This window comes from Durio zibethinus, chromosome 3, assembly GCF_047325235.1.
Source record: "Durio zibethinus cultivar Kanyao isolate XHJ-2024 chromosome 3, ASM4732523v1, whole genome shotgun sequence".
Lineage (NCBI taxonomy): Eukaryota > Viridiplantae > Streptophyta > Magnoliopsida > Malvales > Malvaceae > Durio > Durio zibethinus.
In genome coordinates this window covers 37868464-37890897 of record NC_143164.1, presented here as the reverse complement: position 1 = coordinate 37890897, position 22434 = coordinate 37868464, and the positions used below count along the sequence as shown (strand labels likewise).

The 22434-nt window shown below is 30.4% G+C and overlaps 4 protein-coding genes across 4 annotated transcripts; 1 reads left to right on the top strand and 3 right to left on the bottom strand.

Moving 5' to 3' along the window:
- Positions 1-936: 936 nt before the first annotated feature.
- Positions 937-4486, top strand: LOC111283897 (putative serine/threonine-protein kinase PBL7). Its single transcript, XM_022872568.2, has 6 exons — positions 937-2246; positions 2354-2611; positions 2694-2869; positions 2968-3047; positions 3174-3321; positions 3902-4486. Exons 1-6 carry the CDS (start codon positions 1691-1693, stop codon positions 4244-4246), a joined length of 1563 nt encoding a protein of 520 aa, XP_022728303.2. The 5' UTR covers positions 937-1690; the 3' UTR covers positions 4247-4486.
- Positions 4487-4898: 412 nt separating this feature from the next.
- LOC111283925 (putative calcium-binding protein CML28) lies at positions 4899-6480 on the bottom strand. The gene has a single exon (XM_089758836.1). The coding sequence runs from the start codon at positions 5627-5629 to the stop codon at positions 5381-5383; it is 249 nt and encodes an 82-aa protein (XP_089614962.1). The 5' UTR covers positions 5630-6480; the 3' UTR covers positions 4899-5380.
- Positions 6481-6534: 54 nt separating this feature from the next.
- Positions 6535-8528, bottom strand: LOC111283820 (transcription factor MYB75-like). Its single transcript, XM_022872446.2, has 3 exons — positions 8359-8528; positions 8159-8288; positions 6535-7214 (listed from the first exon to the last, which is right to left on the bottom strand). The coding sequence occupies exons 1-3, from the start codon at positions 8477-8479 to the stop codon at positions 6653-6655; spliced, it is 813 nt and encodes a 270-aa protein (XP_022728181.2). The 5' UTR covers positions 8480-8528; the 3' UTR covers positions 6535-6652.
- A 10600-nt stretch (positions 8529-19128) lies between these two features.
- On the bottom strand, positions 19129-21039 carry LOC111283740 (protein C2-DOMAIN ABA-RELATED 1-like). Its single transcript, XM_022872344.2, has 3 exons — positions 20749-21039; positions 19763-19858; positions 19129-19632 (listed from the first exon to the last, which is right to left on the bottom strand). Exons 1-3 carry the CDS (start codon positions 20857-20859, stop codon positions 19342-19344), a joined length of 498 nt encoding a protein of 165 aa, XP_022728079.1. The 5' UTR covers positions 20860-21039; the 3' UTR covers positions 19129-19341.
- Positions 21040-22434: the final 1395 nt, after the last annotated feature.

Genomic DNA, 22434 nt, shown 5'->3' with positions numbered 1-22434 from the left:
TAATAGAGAATGTTAATGAATGGCCATTAAGGTGATATGTAGGAAAAAAATTTGTATTTAATGTCTTTTTATTTTTTTGAATTTGATTAAATTAATGCATTAAATAAAATTACTAAAATAGTCGTTAAGCTAATTTTTGAAAGCAAAGAAAATGTTAATCAGATAATAAAATATCAAATTTACTTTATCAAGTGAGATAAAGTTTGGTTGACTTGAAAATGAAGTTTATTAATGGTTTAAATTTTAACCCTTACAATTGTTCTTTTATTTTTATATTAGGAAATTTTCTTATACAAAAAAAAAAAAACTTGATTTTACAATAAAAACCTTTTGTATAACGCCTTTTTGTTTCTTGAAAATTTCTACTTAAATTAGGATTAAAATAAATTCAAAAAATGCATACATACAAAAGCAAATATATTAAAACATTATTTACAATTACTAAAGTGTTTAAAAGAAACATCCCATTACAAACTATAACTAATTTTGGTTAAGCTTAGCATTTTTTTCATCATATTAAAAAAAAAAAAAAGTTTGAGCATGATTTTCCAAAATTTAGCTAGAGACAAGCTTAAGAGAAAGCTAAGCTGAGCCTGGCCGTAATAAAAAAAGAACAGTGGTTGTTGGAGAGAGATTAGATGGTCTTGGATGGCCACCAAACTACATGAAATTTAGGTAAACATGATTTGTGTGAGTAATCAATTATTGTTTGTCTCAAAACTCCACTTTAATACAAAAGCCCACAAGCTTCCCCTTTTCACAAAAACAACAATAATTCACTCTTTCACTTCTCTTTCTCTCATTTGTCCACTAATCGTTTCTTAATCCACAATCCAATCTGAAAAAAAAAAAAAAATCCTCATTATCTCACAAGCTTCTTCTTTTCCTTAGTTGGTCTCCCCCCCCCCCCCCCCCTCCCTTCTCTCTTTGTTTTATCTTTGTCAGCATTCAAAAACATTACCCTGTGGGTTCATTTTGTCCACTTTGGTATTAGCAACAATAATCTTAAATTTTTTATATCAAATTTGTAATTTTACAAGGGAATTCAAATAAGATCTTTCTTTTCCCCATTACTTTTCAATATTATTATTATTATGGTTTACTTTTCAATATGTTCACCAGATCCATAATTAATAATTGAATCTTACAAATATAAAAGCGATTATAAATACATGAAATTATGGACAAAAAAATAATAAAAATGATTTCAATAGATCTCAAATTGTGTTCAAAGAAATATGGATTCGTTATTGAATCAAATGTTCAAAAGCAAATATCAATTTTATTTGTAATTTTCTAAAAAAAATGCAAAATTTTAATCCATATCCATATCTCTTACATTCTTGGTTTTATTTGTCTCTACGTTTTCCACCTTCTCCCACTAACTTTCCATTAGTTTATTCTTAAAATTCTAATATTTTTTGCGTGGGCAAGTTTTAATTTTTGAGTATAGTTTCTGTCAAGATTACATTGCCCCATACCCTTATACTAGTTGCTGCCTCTGTTTCTTTCTCTCTCTTCTCTTTTTTTCTACAAATTCTCGTCACCCCTCAAGCAAAGCAGTTTTCACTTTTATTTTTATTCTCTGGGACTCAACCTTTCTTTTATTCCCTTTGTTTCCTTTTGGTTCCTGGGTTTTTGTGACTGTGCTTTTGGTTTTTTTACATTGAGATCTGTTTCAGTCACAGCTATGGGTTTTTATGAAGAAACTTGCAACTCTGGAACTACAAAAAATGGCTTGCCTGCTCAATTTGCGGTTTCCTCTACATCACCCACAGATCACTGTAGTGATAACCATGTGTTAAACATCAAATCTCTTTTAACAAAAATGATTTGGGGTTTTGCTTTTGCTTGTTTTCTTCCTGGTAGTCAGAGGAAAGGTTCAAGAAAGAACCAGAAAAACAATGGTGAAAAGAAAGGCAGCAATTTGGAGCATAACAAGGCGTGGTTGTTGGCTGAGTCAGGTGGAGGAGCTGAGTTGACAAGTTCTGAGCCACAATCAGTTCACTCTTCTTTCAGGTTTAGTTTTTGTTCTCAAGTTGAGCTAGAAGCTATGAATTCAAGTTCTTTGAGTTCAGCTACTGTTTTGATGGTGAATTTGGATAATGGGGTAAGTGAGGATAGAGCTAAAGAATTGAAATGGAGAAGGATTGAGTCTTTGGAAAGAAGTATTTCACCAGTGGCTAATTCTTTGGTCAGATTCAGCTATGGTGAAATTGTTTCGGCTACAAGAAATTTTTCCAAAGGTATACATTTTAATGAATTTGGTTTCTTGTTTTGAATTGTCGTTTAATTTTTATTTCTGGTATGTTTTTGTGTGGGATTTTGACTGGTTTTTATTGGAATGGGACAGGGAGAGTTTTGGGGAGAGGGGCATTGAGCTTTGTTTTCAGGGGTAGAGTTGGACTGTTGAAGACAGCTGTGGCTATTAAGAGGTTGGATAAAGAAGATAAGGAGTCTTCTAAGGCCTTTTGCAGAGAACTGATGATTGCTAGTGCTTTGCATCACCCAAATATTGTCCCTCTTTTGGGATTTTGTATTGATCCCGAGGAAGGTTTGTTTTTGGTGTATAAGTTTGTCTCTGGTGGAAGCTTAGAACGCCATCTTCATGGTAAGGTTTTAGTGTTTTCTTATGGGAATTTTGTTTGGATTTGTAATGAATTTTGAATGATTTATGAGATACACTTTTGCAGATAAGAAATGGGGAGTAAAGGGCCGTCCTTCAATTCTTCCTTGGTCTGTTAGGTATAAGGTTGCCTTAGGAATTGCGGAGGCAGTCGCATATTTACACAATGGAACTGAAAGATGTGTTGTTCATAGAGACATTAAACCCTCTAATGTTCTTCTTTCTTCCAAGAAAACACCCAAGGTAAGGAACTTGGTCTGAATTGTTAAGTGGAATAGATTGGAAATTGGTTTGGTCCTTTTGCAATTGATTTTCTGATTCTGTAATTCTGGTGGTTGCAGTTGTGTGATTTTGGATTAGCAACTTGGACTTCTGCTCCCTCAATTCCATTCCTTTGCAAAACTGTTAAAGGAACATTTGGGTATGCTTTCAAGAACAACTTCTTAGAGAAGCAAATGGAATTCTTTTGTTTTTTGTTTGCTCCATGAAATGCTCAGTAAAGATTAATCTTCCTCTCATTTTTGGTGAACTTAAATTTGGTATGCAGGTATTTGGCTCCTGAGTATTTCCAACATGGAAAAGTATCTGATAAAACTGATGTTTATGCTTTTGGGGTCGTTTTGTTGGAGCTGATAACTGGACGGAAACCAATTGAGGCAAGAAGGTCTCCAGGAGAAGAGAATTTGGTTGTATGGGTAGGTTATTGTACTAATTTCTCATAAAACTTACCATGCTTTGCATTGACTTTGTGAAAATTGAAAGAACGGTCCCACCTAACAGCTTCACTTGAACTAAACTGGGCTCTTCTCTTTACATTGAGATTGACAGTACTGAAAATACTTAAACCAAATGTGGATGATACCACTTGATAATGAAATTTCTCCTGATAGTGCTTAAACAAGTGTTCTTGTGGTGAGACAGCTCTATCATGGAACGTCCCTTTTTTTTTTCCTTTCTGGAATTTCTGGAAATTTTGTGGCGTATTATTATCAATCAAGACCTAGTATTCAACATTTTTCCATAACTTCTCGACTCAATGTTTAGTAGAATTCATTGACATTGTCAGATTTTTGTTCTTCAAGGATTTAATGCTTTAGAACCATATCATGAAATGCCAGAAGCCCCTTTGCAGTTAGCTTGCTCTGATATGATTTCCCCATCGGAACTCTTTACAACACATTACTTGTCACCCTTAGCATAGACCTTACCATGATAATAGTTTGATATTAGCTGTAATGTTGAAATTTTAATCTTGAAGTTTCTTTCCTTTTTCAGGCAAAACCTCTCTTGCTCAGGGGAATGGCAGCTGTTGAAGAATTACATGACCCAAGACTCAAATGCTCTTTGAAAAGGTCAACTCAAATAGCACGAATGATACAAGCCGCAGCAGCCTGCATAAGCAATGAAGAATCACGAAGACCAGGCATTGATGAAATTATTGCTATATTGAGAGGTGAAGAAGAACCATTTTACTCAATTAGGAAGAAGTCCAATTTCTCTGGAATTATTGATTGTTACCCTCAACTACAACATTCAAAAAGTGAGATGAGGAGTCACTTAGCTTTGGCAATGGTAGGAGTGTCAGAGTTTGAGGATGATGATCACCTTTATTGTCGTTGAAACACACTGCATTTTTATATATCTGATTTTCACCTCACCTTTTGCTTTGTCGCTTGCTTGACAAGAAAGTTTTAGGCGTGGCACAAAAAAAAAAAAAAGAGGAAAAAAGATTGAAGTGTAAATAGGAAAAGGAGTCTGATGAAAGCTGGTTGCGTGTACATACCCTGATTCCCTGGCTCTATATTCCTGATGAAAGCTACTGATTTTCATTTTAAGTTATAAAATTTGCAGTTCTTTCTATTAAGATTATTCAATTGTCCTTATTGTTGATGGTATTGTTCTGAAAATATGCACTTATTGCATGATTTCATTTGCTAACTTGTACAAGAACAGGGCAAGCTTTGGCTTCTTATTCCTTAGTGGCAGGAGTACCTAGCTTTTAAGGTATCTTGTCAGATAATGCCTGAATTTCATTAACTGTGTGTAAATTTGTCCAATTATAACATTTCCTTACTCATAGATTGGCATTGCTTATCAACTGTGGTTTGATTGAATATGAAAGGAATCATCTATGCTGTCACAACCCAAGACAGTGGCCAAATTTAGGTCAACTAGCCATTTTTTTATATATAGATTGGCAGGCAGCTTCTGTGAATTGTGATGGGAAACATGAACCTTGAATAACGTTTTTTTATACGCGCGTGCACACACACGCACACACACTTGTGTACAGATGTACACATGCGTGCCTACGTTTGTTAAACAATATCCTGTTGCATTTGAGCTTATGTGGCAACTCAGCAGCTATCAGTTTATTATATGATTTTTTTTATAGTACAGTAAGTAGAATCTCAGATCAGTTAGGTGTATTCAAGACCTATATGATTAATCAACAAATGATGGATTTGGTTGTGTTATCTAGAAAAAAAATAGATCTCTAAGCTTGCTACTCATTCATTAGATAAGCCTACCCAGTGAAAAAATAATAAAAGAAAAATCGTAGCCCATAAAAGGACCTTTCTATTCTTACATTTGACAAGCAAGAAACCAAATAGGGTAAGCAATTAAAAGACATGAGGTTACAGTTAAACTACCAACAAATTCTATCAAAAAAAAAAAAAAAATCCAATTGAACCTCTCATAGTAGGACAAATTAAAGTTTCACAAATAAATGAAGCATTGGATAAGGGAAAATTAAAAGATTTTAGCAACATCTTTCATTAGACCACGGTTGGCAGAGGCGAAATCAGTGAACTCCTCATAGGAAATGAAGCCATCACCATCGGTATCAATCTCAGACATCATCCTTGTAATTTCCTCTGTTGTGACAGAGCCGAGCGTCTTCAATGCATCTCCGAGCTCTGTTGCAGAGATTTTGCCATCACCATTGGCATCAAAGCGCTTGAAAATGCGATCGCGCTCAGCCTTCTCTGCATCATCCATTTCCTTCTACTGCTATATATGATGGTAAGAGTTGTTCTGCTTATGGTCTTGGTTTTGGTTTATGTTTCTTTGAATGGGGAACAAGAATTTTGGTTTATAAAGACATGTTGTGGTCAGATTTGAGGCTGTCCTTTGAAACGGGGAATCTGGCATTGCAAACGGATCACCTGTAAAATGCTTGCAACTTCCAACTGCTTTTACTGAAATTAAGGTGACCAAAACAACACCTGTCTAGATCATAGGTCAGGAGAGAATAATTATTTGAGAAATAACAAATTTAACCTAAGAGACTTGGTCAACAAAATAAAAGAAAAATTATCGACAGGCTGATTGACGAATGAATGTGATCATTTGAAGTTAATTTTTGTGCAAATTGGACGTCGAAACAACCTGATCGAGATAGGTTTTAGGTATTTTTACTCTGACATGGAGTTCTAATAATTTGATGTGTAATCTTAGATGTGATATTGTTCGTACTTGGACACAAGTGAAAATTTTGATTCTTCCTCAACCTGTTTAAACCAATGGGATCAATTGAGAATTTCACAAATGAAAAACGGCATTATCTTCTCGAACAAAATAAAATAAATCAAGGCAAATTGCAGCAGATATGATGAACAAGTAATTGTGTGATGACTGCTATTCTAAAATATGTTGCTAACATAATATTATTGTTCTGTAAATTGGAAGAGTTGTGCTATAACAGATTTCTACTTGCTTTGAATAAATAAAATTCAACTTATCAAAAAAATAAAAAATAAAAAATATCATAATCAAATGATGATTATACATGCAAATATTGAGCATACTACAGTGTTTTACCTCCCATTTGAAATGGCAAAAAGCATTGAATATAAAACCCTGAAAACTTTAGCATGGCCTTATCACATAATAAATAAAAACTTTTATTTATTATTTTCTTTTTTCGTGTCACTTATCACATATAAAAAAACAAAAAACAAGCAGCCAACCAAAAACCAAGGAACAAGCAATAATAATAAAATACTAGTAGGGAGCAATAATTTAGATACAATTTTCTGGCCCTGGGTTGAACGCATTCCAGAGTTCCACATCACAAAAAGGTTCATCCCAACCACCATTGCTTTTCTCAATCACCTTGATTCTACCTTCACCCATTTCTTCATTGACGGCCTGGTGGTCCGCCAACCCACATAGATTGCTATCGTTGAACGAACATTGCTGCTGATCGTCGAACTCATTGTCGTTTATTAGCAAATTTTCGCACCACATCGTTTCGGGGTCATTATCACTGGGGATACAGTAACTACTGTTATTGCAGCAGCTTGCAGCTAATGACAAAGTAGTACTGTTGCTAATTGGAGTTGCTGCTGCAATGTTGTTGTTGTTGTTGGTATTTTCATCCAAAGTCCATCGGAAACTATTCATTGATAATGTCCGAGGCCGAGGCTTGATAACATTAATATTGGGTTTTGATGGATTTTGATGAGGTTTTGGTTTCATGTTTTTGTTTGAAGGATTGAACTTTTTCAGCAAGTGGGTGTTCCAGTAGTTTTTCACATCGTTTGCTGTTCTCCCAGGGAGCCTACCAGCAATTAGTGACCATCTGCAAAATGTTAATTAAGTGGAATATTACATAAACATATAATTAATATTAATTTCACAACAAAACAACTTTCCTTGCTGTTGCTGTGGGGCACTTTTATCTTTTCTGGATACAAAGCCAACAAGATCTATAATCGCAGCGCGAGAGATAGAATGGGATATTCTCTATCTCTAACTTTAACATCGAATATTCAAATCCAACTACAATAAAATAAAATAAAATAAAAAGTACAAAAGAATTGACCTTGAAATCATTTTCAAGGGATCTTTCGAGTTCGGATTTTTTTTGGTCGGAAACACCTAGCAGTTAAAATTTTAAACTCTAATTTGAAGGTATCGTATATGATAATGTGAGAGAGGCAAGATTTAACTATTTATTTTTACATAATTAAAAGTAGCTCTGTTCCACCAGCTTATGTCCTTAAATCCCATAATTCAACTCAGAACTTCAAAAATAAAGTTCCAATATCTAACAGCTGAAGAGTCCCTTTCGATAAAACGGGATGGGATTTGTGGAGAATATTGTTACATTCCATTATATAATTTGATAGAGTCCCAAAATTAAGTCTAAGATCATGACAAGCAGATGTAACTTGTAAGTAGCAACTAATGATCTATGAAACAAAATTTTCCTTTCATTTAGGAAACAACAGAATTTGAATCCATAATATTTGTCATTGGAACAATATTGATGCAAGTTACTTCTCTTTGTGTGTAGTGTATTGCACGAATTAGTAAGTCTTCACCATATGTATAATTTACTGAAAAGTGCATATGGTATATGTTTTAAATCCAAGCAGCATGAAGATTTCTATATTGCACTCGAACTTGATCACTGAATTATTTGTATATGCATGTGTCTCTCTGATATAAGAGTATATCCTCTTTATCAAATTAAAATGAAAAAGGAAAAAAAAAATACTTATTTAGCTATTTGCCACTTGCCTGTTGCCTAGGAGCTGATGGAGGCGAATGCTGAGGTCAACTTCATCAGTTGCAAAATCTCCTCTCTTGATGTTTGGCTTGAGATAATTCAACCACCTGAGTCTACAGCTTTTCCGGCATCGATTCAAGCCTGCAAAAATGCAACCAAAATTGTAAGAAACTCTTCGATCATCGACTTCCACGTAACTAGTAACTTGTACCTGCTCTACAAGGAACTTGATGCCAGTTTCCTTCACCATATTTTTTAATGCATTTCCTGAGAAGAATGTCCTCTTCTTCAGTCCATGGACCTTTTCTAACTCCTAAAGATGAGCCCTCCATAGGGTCTACGTTGTAAATGTCAGTGCTAATATCAACTAAGATTTTGATCTTTTAAGTTTTGTCAAAACCATTTATATATACTCTTACAACTTTCTTTTCTGGTAGAGAAATGCCCTTTTGGCAATGGCGACGTGTATAATTTCATGACCACAGAAATTAATTAAGCTCCACAAGAGAAAAAGTTAGTCATGGTTATATACTGTACTATAGGATGTTGGGATACGTCATGTGCGGAGTAAAAAATTTTATATAATTACAAAATATGAATGAAATGTCCCCTCTCTCTCTCTCTCTCTCTATATATATATATATATATATATAAGATTAAAAGATTTAATAGTTAAGTTTTCTAGCTCAAATGATGTCAAACATATATGAATGGGTTATTTGATATACTTTTATAGGTTTCAAGTATAGTAAATCTCCTAACAATTGGTATCAAAACTAAGATTACAAGTTTGAATACCAATGGTATTGTTGGAGAGAGATTGTTGACAAATTGGAGGATGGTTGTGTCCATTAATTTTATTGCTTGAATGTTGGTATCAAATTCAACTTGGATGTAACGAGTGTGTAAAAGTGAAATACCCAAATAGATAATGTATTGAGTCGACTTAGAGTGCAAGATTGAGAGGCATTGAAATAACTTAGGCTGTAAGGTTGAGTGTTATGATTTGACCTAAAATCGTACTAAAGATGTGAGGTTGCCTGAACCAAAAGAAGTGTTGATATGATTTATTTGTATAAAGAAACGGAAGTGAAACTTGATAAGAACTCATAAATGAAATGGGGAGATTGTTGGGATGATTTACATGTAAGTAAAAATTTCGTATCATTAGAAAATGTAATGAGATGTGTTATATATATATATATAACTCAAGAACCCAATAACTTAAGCTTTTGAACTCAAGTGATGTTTAATATGTATATATGAGTTCTTTAATGTGCTTCGGTGGACTCCAAATGTGACAAATCTTCTAACATTGATACTAGTCCAACCATATGTTTTTCCTTTAGAGATAAATATTCTGTATGAATTTGATGTTTATTATTGCTTATTCTTTTCAATACATACGAAAGAAATAAAATATTAGTAGGAATAAGGATTAATATTTAAATTTAGACCTTAATTAATTAATAATAATAGTTAGGTCAAATTTTAGATTTAGTCAAGTTCGAAATATTTTTAATTTAAAGAAAGTGTTATCATACACATATTTTCATACAAAAGTGTAAACACCCATTTCTTTATTTTTATTTTTATTATTAATTTTTATTTTTTTCTTCTTTTATTTTTGATGCTTTTTCAGTCAGCTGCCAACCATCACACTGCCAGCAACTCTAACAATTGCATTGGTCGCCGTTCTGATGGCCGCCCTAATCTTAGGTGGTCAGAGATAACAAAATCTTAAACTTTCTGGGATTTTTTTTATCTTTTAGTTCTATAAATAGAGCCATAAAAATAGGAGTAAGAGAGAGGAACCTTGTAACAAAAACCCAAAAGCCTTGTAAAAATAAAAAAAACTAGATAAAAAAAACTCATTGTCAGATTCCAAAAAAACAACTTTTGTCCAAAAAGAAAAAGAAACCAAAACCTAAAAAAAGGGAAAGAATCAAACACTACAAAAAAAAAAAAAAAAACACAATCCTTAAAACGATATCTCAACGCTAGAAAAAACATAAATAATAAAATAATAATTTTAACCAAAATTTTCAGGCCAGATCTACGCAGTTCGAGGTTATTTCTTACAAAACTAGGCTCAGATTTGTGATTAAGGGGTTGAGAGAAAGATTTTTTGTGACTTTGGATTTTTTCAACAATTGTTGAACGATGGATGGTGACAAAGATCAATTGACTGCACGACATAAGGGCTGTCGGGCTCTGGGTTTTTAGAGAGAGTGAGAGTGTTTGGGAGGAAGAAAAAGAAAAAAAAAGAAAAAAATTAAAAAATTTGATTTGACCTTTAAATAAGCTTTCAAAATGACATCATTTCGAGAGAAGAGGATCCACGTGTTGACCTAGATTTTACTCGAGGTTCATGCACCTGACCTATGACCTGACCTTTTTAGTCGTTGACCAGTCCAATTGAACCACTGACCAGTCTAGACCACAATTGATTGGCCCACCCAAACTGGCATTGATCAAACCATTGACAGGTCTGGTTCAGGTAAAATTTTTAAAAAATTTTTAATATTATTTTTATTATTTTAAATTTTATTATTAGTATTTATGGATGTTAAAATATTTAAATTTATTAGAATAAATTTTTGTTGTTTTAATAATAATTAATAAAGAACAAAATAAATAAATAATGAAATACATAATTACAATTTTTGATAATTTTTGCAATAAACTTTATAAAGTAGTGATAAAAAAATAATAATAATTAATAATTAATGACTATGACACCTAACCTTTGTTTATTTTTTGAAAATAAAAAATAAAAAATAGTAAGAATAAAAAAATTAGTAAAAATGTAAAAATTTTTTTTTATTCAATGATAAAATTCAAAAGTATTACAAGTAGTGATACTTACGAAATCACTAGGTAAGAAGACCTTTTAAAAATACAATCAACATATTTGAGTATTTATAAAGAGTTTTCAGTACAATAAAAAAAAATTTTTTTGCTATAAAGTAGTAAATAAAAATTAACTAATTTGTTAAAAATAAAGTGATAAAAAATGAAAAAAAAAACTTTTTTATTTGATGATGAGATTCTAAAAGTGTTATAAGAAATTATGCTTTGCTAAATCCCTAGGTAAGAAGTTTTTTTTTTTAAATATTACCAATGTATTAGAATATTTATAAAAAACCTTTAATATAATAAAAATTTCTTTTTTCTCCAAAATAATAACAATAAACAAAAATAATAACAAAGTTTCTAAGAACAAAATAAAATGTGTGCATCAATATATTAGCATTTTGCATTGCATGTACGACATAATTTTCACAAAAAATTAAATTCAAGCCTCCGATAATAAGATTTTAAGGTATTTCAAAAAATTATGCTTAAGTAATCTCTAGTTGAAATTCTTCTAATGTTACCAATGTATTGAAATATTTTAAGAATTATTTCAATAAAAATGATTTAATTTATTTTTCTTAAATAAAAATATAATAATAAATAATAAAAGATATTAAGAAAGAAAAAAACCAAAATTTCAATAAATAAAGGAAGTCAAAAATTTTTTTTTTTAAACATCGAAACTAATATTATTTTTGTTAAAATCAATGAATAATACATAATTAATTGGTATTATTTTAAAAAGGTGTTGTGATAATATTAATCATTCCTCACGCATAATCAACTTTTAAATCTAGATTGTTTCATAGATTCTAAAATTATCTTTTTAATAAAATTTTAAATAATTAATTTTAAAATTTTATTAAAAAATATATTTTAATAACTAATCAATCTTACTTAACCAAAAAAATAATGATGACAGACTTCGGTTTTTATCTTTTTTTTCTTTTCGACTTCAATTTCGTCGGGGACCACAAAATTGTTACAACAAAAAGAACTGTACACATTTTTTTTTTCAATTTAATCTTTGCATTGTCAGATTTTTGTATCTGTTTATGAGATTTGTGTAGTTATTTTGTGCATATAATATTTCTCTTAGTTTAATTGGTTCTTACAGCTTGTCTTTCCATAATGTATTTTTCGTAACTTTTGTTTTAAGAATAAGAAATTAATTTCAATTTAATTATCCAAACTCTCCCCTTTTTTTTCTATTTTATTTTTTGAAGATTTAATTAAGATCCAACTTAAAATCCCTTGAGAAAAAGTGATTGCGGCCAAAATATCCAAAACTTTCTTTCCCTGTCCAAAGAATTTTTTTTTATCATCGTTTTTTATTTAATATAATCAGAGATATTTTCAGTTTTGCACTCTCCTGCTATTATTTTAAGGGGCATTCTTCGTACGGATCCATTTTAAAATTTACTTTTAAATTGCTTTTCATGAGGATTAAATTAAGGTTGACAAAAAAATAAAAATCTTCTTCATGTTAATATATTTAAAAATAAGTTAAAAAATTACAAATACAGTAAAACATTGTAATAGTTATTACAATCCTTTTTTCCTATTTAACTATCGTATCGACATTTTCTTTTAATGAAGTAGCAAAGAGCATTTAATTTTTTTCAGATTACTTAGAACGTTAAATGAGGAAAAAAAAAATTAAAGCCACCGAAAAAATCTGGTAAAGCTCGAGTCGGATTCATCCTCATCCAAATCAACTCTCTCTTGATAGGCTGATACATAACTTCGTAAGAATAAAGCAAATACATGGTTCTGTTTTTCTGTGTCTCTAATTATGGCGTCTATGTTTAAACTTTAATGTCCGCGTCGCTTATAGGTAGAGATGTTAATTGGTAGCACATCAGAGAGGTAAAATATTTTTTATTTTTTATTTAATTTTTATATTATATTTATTTTTATATTTATATGAAATAGGTATTTTAAATTTATATTTATTCTTATCTAATTTTTTTTATACATATTTAATTTAAATAGATAATCTCTGTATTTGTAATTAAAAAAATAAAAATCAAAATGTATTTTTGAAAATTAAAAAAAAAATTATCTTGTGTAGTTATGTAAATTTTTTATAAATATATTGATATATTTTAAATAAAAATATATTAGTTCTAATTAATCTAAAATAATAATTTATATAATTTAATAAAAATTTATTTACTAAACATATATATAAATATATATAAAGTATGAATATAGGTACGAAATATATGTTATGTTATCATTTCTATCCTTATTCCCGTATTTAGCAAAAAAATATAAAATTATATTAATTTTTATAATATAATATTTATTTTTATCTCTATTTGAATAAAAAATTTAAAATTTTTGTTAAATATAGATAAAATTAATATTCCTATTTATAAATAAAAAGATTTTGAAACTTTTTCTTTCATATATATATAATTATAAGAAGGAAAAAAAAAAGAAATTAAGAAGTCCATAATGGACATTAATAGTGGGGAAAAAAATTAAAGGGAGTAATCACTTTATTGAAAAACAGTGAAGTAGCTAGCTATGGCAAATCAGCAAAGCAACGAGCTGCGGCTCTGAACCAGTACAGAACACAAATCCTCCTATTAAAATCAGTAACACAATTAATTAATCGAAAAATCACATGCTGGCTTTATATTCACACCAGAGTTGGTAAGGCAATCTGCAAATTCATTAATCTCCCGATCTATTTATGGGAAATCAGCCAACCGTCCAATTGCAATGACTTCAAAGCTTCCATTCCAAATGCAGGTAAATATTGAAAGCTTTGCCTATTACTGTTTGCGCCGAGCTCCTATGTGGGGGGGGTTTTGGAAAGATAAAACAGAAAAACGGTTAAAAAAAAAAACGAAGTATTCTTTACATTTATATTCGATGTGCAAATCAGAGAAAAATGTTAGAAAGAGAGAAAAATAGAGAATTAAGATTAGGAAGAATTTATCTTAACACTGCATGAATGTTTGTATTTATAAATGAAAGGTAAGATATCAATGGAGGATAATAATGATATAATCAAATTGATATAGCACTAAACGCGTTAAGTTAAATTGATATAAATATTTGAAATATCCCTAATTATGTACTAAGAGTCCTTAAAGAGAGAAAAAACTAATATACTTTTTTTGCCATTAAGTGTCCCCAACACATACCTTAAACCATTATTAAAAAAAAAAAAAAAACATCTTTTCTTGCATAGCATAAATGATATCTTTTATTATGACAAATAAACTATTACCTTTAATAATTTATTTATACTCGACTCAATCTTATTTTCACATCACATTATTGAGAATATTTCTTTAAAGATTATCAAACAAATAGTTAAACAATTTCAATTAACATTTAACATGCATTCATGATCTATACTAATCAATGTTAAAGTAATTAATTACTATTACACTTTTTTTTTAATAATCTCATGTGAAATTAATATTTTAATAAATCAACAGTTAGAGTTAACAACAGCTATGATGTAGAAAACGTCCTTATTTGATTGAAACTTTCAACTTATATAGCTTCCTTGTTGAAATACTCACCTTATATAAGTCATTGATTAATGAATTCAGTAGTTTAATTAATTTATATCCGTCTGAGAAAGTTAATTATGACTAATCAGTAATGTTTCTTGAAACAATAGAACTGGTTATGGGTCCGTAAACCAAGAGGCCTAAAGGGGGATACAGCCTACAGTAAATATCAATAAGTTTAAATGGGCTTTTGGGAAACACAGAGTGCATTGTTCTAACCCTATGATCTCTTCTTCAAAATTTTTTTTTTTTATTTTATTTTACATGAAATCTCATATGTTATCTTGTTATCCTATGTGGAGGTAATAGGCAATATTGTAACCATCCATATATATAGTTAGTTTTTAAGTTACTCAAACATTTTTTTAATACAATTTTTTTGGTTATATAAAAAAATATTATTTAAATTAAGTCAATTCAAAAGATAAAGATGAGATAAGATTTGAATAAGGACTTTAAATATTTCCTTTTATTTCAATTAAATAAAAGAGCAACACTGAAGCGAATATATTTTGTAAGGTAAAATTCAAATACAAAATGATTTGAGATTGAAACATGGCATTTAGAGATAAGGGTTAAACAAAGTCTCTGAAAATAACCCTCAATTTGTATGGTAATCCATGGTCTTTGAATCCATCTAGCCATGCATGAACCAAGGATGTCACATCCACATTTGCGTACTTAAGACGAAGTCTTGATATCCCAAAATTTTATGCACCACGTTATGCGTAGGACCAAAAATGAGATGATAAGTCCTCTAACCATCTTTATCACATACTTAAAAATTAAAATCGACCTCAACCGACATATAAGAAATTAGAAAAAGTTCATAAAGAGTTTCATTTTCCTAACTATTGTCCCACATTATTCAAAATTCCTTTTCATTTATTATTAACTAATTAAATACTTTTAACTTTTTTTCGACAAAAAATACTTGTACGTTGAAGCAATTACTTTCATAACTTTTTAGTTGACTTCCATACTGTACACAATTTGTTTTGCTGGCTGACATGATTTTCTTTCATCATCTTCATTTTCTCAGTTCTTTTCTTTCCAACTACATAGTGTCTCTACTTTAACCTAAAGAAGAACAAGAATCAACAAGTCTACGTTCCCTCTTTTTAATTATTTCTAATTCGTGTATTACATTTTTTATTTAATAATTTCCATTATCATTTAGCATGATTATAGATGATTCAGTAAGACAATAAATTCATATAATATGAACACAGAATGTCATAATGATTTTGAAACTGTCAGATGTTTAAAAATATTAAAATCGAAACAAATGAAAAAAATCACAATCAATCTTTTTTAGAGTGTGATTGATCACTTAAAGTTATTTTTTTAATAAAACTATAAAAGCGGATTTAAAGTTTATAAAAAAATAAATTTCAATCTACGAAAATCAAGTTAGGTTCGGGAGTCGATTATGTGTAGGGAATGATTAGTACATCTACAGTACCCATAAATTAGTACTAATTAATCATGTACTATTTTCAGTGTTGGATGAAATAGTTTTGATTTGAAATTTAATATTAATTACCTTTTGTTATTTTAAAAAATAAAAATTAATTTTATCAAAATTCTTTATTTGAGTATCGAAGAAATATTTAAGTTAAAAAATTATCTTAAAATTCTCTAACGTCTAGATAGAACTTTAAAGATAACTCTTTTAACTGATATTTACTATGACATTCCTTGAAAATGAAAATAGCATTCTTTAGGGAAGATAATTATTGATGAGCCTCCAACATCTAGGTAGAGTACCAATAATTATTTTCTTTGAAATATTATTTTTGTTTTATAATATCACAATTTTAAAATACGTATTTTATTTTTTTTTGTAAAAAAAATTTTCGATGAGAAAGTAAATGATGATATTATCATGTGGCAAACAAAAATTAAAGGCATAAATAAGCGAAACAAGTGCAAACAATAGCAAATAAACGTGTGTAAGCCAACGGGTGTTATACATGATCGTAAAATGCAATTTTGAAACTGGATTCTTAAATATAATGAGACATTTTTTATTCTCCAACGTCTAGACAGAGTTTATGTGCGACTATTTATATTTAAGAACCTATTTTATGTATTGGTTTTAATCTCGTTGTTAAGGGGAATTAAGGACTTGTATGAAAAACTTAATGGTATAAAGTTTCCTAAATACTTTATCATTTAGGCCATGTTTGAGAATAAATTACTCCACTTGAGATTTTCGCACCCATACTTAGAGTTTTAGAATAGTTTTGAACATAGGTATGGGTCGAGGTTTTAAAGTTGGGTGACTTTTGGGTGATAATTCGAGATTGTGTATCAAATTTGGGGTTTTAGGTTTTGAATATTAAAATTTAGGGTTTTAGGTTTTTGATTTTAGGGTTTTGAAATTTAGGATTTTGAAGGTTTATGGTTTGAAGGTTTAGGATTTTAGGGGGTTTAAAAGTTTAAAATTTGAGGGTTTAAGGTTTTAGGATTTCAATTTGAGGGTTTAAGATTTTAAGATTTTTGGTTTTTAGGGTTTGAAAGGTCTAAAGTTTCGATTTTAGGATTTAGAGGGTTTAGGGTTTCGATTTTAGGATTTGGTTTAGAGTTTAGGGTTTAGAGTTTTGATTTTAGAGTTTAAAAGGTTTAGGGTTTTAGTTTTAGGGTTTAAAGGATTTGAGGTTTTAGTTTTTAGGGTTTAAAGGCTTTAGGGTTTTAATTTTAGAGTTTGAAGTTTAGGGTTTTGATATTAGGATTTAAAGGGTTTATGGTTTTAGTTTTGAATTTTAAAAACATGAACATCTCTAAAAATTTTTAACATTTAGACGGATTTTCAAGGCAAGTTTGATTTTTATGATTTTTGAAAATTAATTTAAAATGTTTTCATATATTTCTTTTTTATAAAATTTTATTATTATTATTATTATTATTATTATTATTTATTAGTTTTTTATTAACATTTAATTTTATTATTATTATTGTTTAATAATTCCCTAACATTTAAGTAAAATTATTTTTTAAAAAAACGATTTTTATTCCTTCCATCATCTAGGCAGAAATTTTTTTTTTATCATTTTATTCTTGTTATCATTTTTTAAAAGATTTTTTTTAGCATTTTTTGGTTATTATTCTATTATATTGTTATTTTTATTAATGTTTTATTTTTTAATTTATTTTAAAAAGAAAATTGAAATCATTTTTTCATTTTATTATTGCTATTTTTAGTTATTTTATTAGGTTTATTTTAAGTTTTTTTTTGAATGAAATTTAAAAAAAAAAACAAAATTTAGATTTTATTTATTATTAATATCATTATAAAAAAACACCAAACATTTATACTAACAAGAAAATCAAACATGCTTAACTAATAATAACAATTAAAAATAATATATATATATATATATAAAAGTAAATAAATAAATCAAAAATAAATGTATTGTTTTGTTTTTTTTAAGTTACCGGTTTGGAAAGGGACTGAGTACTGGGTGAGGTAAAAGGGGTCGTTCGGTGCATGCTCTTGATGGAGCTATGGTTTGGTGGGAGTGGTTGTTGGGTCGAGGGGTCTCGTGAGGTGTGTTGAGGTTGGGACTTTGAGGCTTAGGGGGCATGCAAAGAGTTGGGTTGTTTCGGTGTGAGAACTTGGGTGTCGGTGTATGCTTGAGAAAAGGTATGTGTCCAAGAGCTCTGGAAGGAGAGGAAGCTAGGTGCTTTAAAGGGCTAGATGCCTAGGATGGTGGGTGGAGTAGGTGCTCGACAAGATATGGGTGCCATGACAGGGTAAGGCTGATGGCTTTGGGTAGTTGGGACATGTGAGATGCAGGTGTCACAGTCCTTGAGTAGAGCTAGAAATCTCACGTCAGTTGAGTACTAGAGTTGATTTTAGGATATAAGAGTTCACACATTCCTTTTATTGTAAGGCACCTTTTGTAAAACAAAACTGTGAGGCTAGAGGGGCCAGAACAGATAATACTTCACAAGGGTGTGAATCGTAAACATTAAGTTAATCTGAAAAGTCGAATGAGTGCATGCCTAGATCCTAGATCCACGCGAACTTAGAGCTTGAGTCTCAACTCGTAATAAGTGGTATCATAACCAGCTCTGGGGGTACTAGCGATGTGCCACCGATGATGGTGAACTTTTGTTGGAGTAAGGGAGGATGCCACGGTACTAGAGTGAAGCCAAAAATCCCATATCGATTAAGTACTAGAGTTGATTTTAGGATATAAGGGTTCATACATTTCTTTCATTGTGAGACGTTTTTTGTGAGATAAAACCGTGAGGTCAAAAAGATTGGAGCAGATAATACCTCACAAGGGTGTGAATCGTGATAATTAAATTGATCTAAGATGTCGGATGAATATATATTCGAGTCTTGAAACTGCATGAATCTGAAGATTGAATCTCAGCCCATGACACAAAGACTCTGGGTATGAGTTCCATAAGTATGGTACTGTGCAGGAGTAGGTGGGTAGGTTGGTGTCGACACCATGCTTAACCTTGTCCCCTCTCTTTTTTTTTAATAAACCAATATTATTATTATTATTTACTTTCATTTTTTTTATTATAATTAATTAATAATTTTAATATTAATAAACAAAAACTAAAAACAAAATTTCATAATATAGATTTAAATAAAATTCGATGTCTATAAAGATGAAACACCTTCATGGTGCCAAGTTAACTATGACACCCTGAAAATCTACTATATATACACACTGACACTAGGCTTAATTGGCACAAGAAAAAAAAACAAAAGAAAAAAAAGACAACAACAACAACAGCAGCAGCTGAAATCAATCCAAGTAGTAAAATAACTAAAGTCCTCTGGAACCAGGAACATCAATCCATTGCAATTGAAGCTCAACTTCACCACACTCCACATTTCTCAGCCTCAAGAACATGTCTTGAACAACTTTGCCATTGCTCCAAATTATACAACTCTCTTCAGATAGACAGTTTTGCCTGCTTGGCTGTATTTTCTTGATTATAGTTCCACTGGGAAGACCTTCCAAACGCATCTTCACCGCTTCTATAAATGGACCCATATCAAATTCAGCATCCCCCATTTTATCATCTAAAGTGAATGTATCTTTGTCATATACAGCCTGCGATTGCATTCAAAAGCATGATTCATACCAGAAAGTTAGTCTTTCAAAGGTCTAATTGAGCTAGACAATGTTTCAGTCACAAAATCTAATCCTCTTCCAGCAGGTTTGAGATTCAATAAATACTTACAAGCTTAACTGGAAGACTTGGGTCTGCAATGGAAAGTGTTAAATCTTCATTCCACTCTGGGTTGACATTCTTCTTTATGACACGAGTCTTTAATTTCTGGACAGATTAAATTTCAAATGAGATTCAATATTCATTCCTCGCGTAAAAAATGAGAAATACTACTGATAAACTGCTTGTTCTCATTTTTTTTTTACCCTATTGGATTTTAAGTAACCGAGCTTAGGAAATAAATGTTGGAATTAATGCATTTTATATTAAAAATATTACGAATTAACTATGGGGCATTAAAAAAATGAAAAAAAAAGAGATGGCATATATATTCTCGATTTTGAGTCTTTGACCCTAATTTAGTGGGTGTAGAAATAGCCATAAAACCAACATGTGGCTGAAAGAGCAAATATTATAAAACTCTTTTTCCAGGTTACTGTAAATTGAAGCTTTGTTGTCCATGGGAAAAGGGTCGTGAAATTATTAAAATTTCTGGTGCTGTCTATTAACAAAATATTTATGAATCAGGAAGCTTGTTGAATATAAAAAATTTTCATTTCAAGTGATCAAGGAGAAAATAAGAATATCATTTGAAGTTTGTAGATCCGATCAGGTTTTTAAAAAAGCTGAATGAATGTTTGTTTTAGGAGAAAGTTACACAGAAAGAACATAAAGAAGTTAACAATTTGAAAAAAGGAATTTAACAAAGAAGGACGGAGAAAAAAAGAAGTTGAAACCGAAAACAGAAGCAAGACTCTAGGTAATATATATGTCTTGTTGTTGAAAGGAATTGTGTCTTTCTAACACAGAACAAGAAAGATGGTCAGTTTTTGTGGATGACTGAACTGAAACCCTCAAAAACCTATCAAAACTGACTAAATCTATAAAAACAGACAAAACTCATAACCTGAAATGCTCCCAAAAAAAAAAAAAAGCCCAAAAAGGAATGAAAATCAGCTAGCAAATAAACTGAAAAGCAAAAATATGTAAAAAATTACCTGTTTTCCCATCCTGACAAGGACATAAGGATCACTGCTTACAACATCTCTCACGGCAAGATTCACCCCTCTTTGCACATGAATTCTCAACAATCCCAACATATTCTCCATCTCTGATCACGATCCTTATTGCAGAAAAAGGGGTTGACTCTCTTTTTTGTTATGGTTTTTTAATACTAGCGAAGGAGGTGGGTGGGGGAGTGGTGGCCCTGGCTGCTGGATTGCAAATTTATGATGGGAAGGCCCAACTATAAAGCTTGGTTTTTATATCGGAACCAAAGCCAAAAAACCGTGTTATATTAAATTAATACTAAATAATATATATTTGATGATTTCAAATGAAATGACGGAGAAATCAATCTGTGGTTTACTACTGGAATGGCGTTAGTTTTGGAAGTTTTTTCAATCTACGTGGGATTGATTAAAGACAACGTTGTTTAAGAAAAAGACAAAAAAAGCGACCTTTTTTTTTACTTTGTGGTGAAGAAATAGTATAATAACAAGGATTGGAAGTCGGGTAATTGGACCGGGTCGGGCCTTTCAGTAGCATGGTAAAACAGTAATTAGGAGTTAGGAGTTCAATGTTGACCAGGTGGCTTGAAAAGGAAACGTGGTGCGTTCTTAACTGAATGTGAGGTTATTCTTGGTGACGGCTGAATCTTGTTGACGGAGTTTTGTGTTTTGAAAAGTGACATGATTCATTTAATTGATTAAGATTATTTTTTTTTATAAAAAGAATTTATATTTAGATTTTATCGATAATTATTTATTAAAATTATTTTAAATATATAATTTATAATTATTTATTTTAAATTATTTGTATATTTTATTTTAATTTAAAAGATTAAATAATTTATTTATTTTTAAAATTAAAAAAAATAAGTAAATTAGTTAAATCAAATAATTTATTTTTATTGAAAAAGATGTTGGTTTGGTCAAATAAAAGGAGAGAGTCGCTTTATCTAGACACGCATATTTCCTTAACTTGAAAAGTCGTTCAAGTCATTTGACTCCAAATTTATTTTAATAAGAGAATTCGTTCAAATAAACTCGCCTAACCCTACTTATCTCATAGCCAACTCTACATGTATCGCTGTAGAAAAGAAAAATTATGGAGTGAATCCACTTAAAGTTTTTATAAAAAGAACGGGTTTATGAGATGAAAAAAGTCATTCCATGGCTAACTGCACTTTGTCTTCCCCACTTGTAATTTTAGTCGATTTTCTTTTGGTAGTATGCAAAACGTTCTTTTCATTGAAACGATTAAATCAAATTGAGAAGAATTTTTCTTTGAAAGGAAAAAAAAGCTGGATCTAAAATCTACGTTCATATTGACAAATTAAGACGTATGAAATCGTATCTGATATTGGAAAAATTGCTGGATGAAGTGTCAAGCACAGGGAAAGACTACTGGGTGAAGTTTCTCGAAGGGAATATCCTGGTAATATCCTGTAAAAAGTTGGACTGCTGATATGCTGTTAAGCCATCATTTTCTCCTTGCAAACTGTCCTTCGTTGGCCAAGTTTGGTTGTATGTTACTTCTCCGTGGGTTTTGGGTCTATCCAATTTGATTTGTTGTCCAAGTTTAGGGGGCTTTGACAAAATTGCATTGGATGCGAAAACTGGGCTTTGGGATGATTTATAAATAGACTTGGGTCAAGACTTAGAGAAAATATCCAGAGTTCA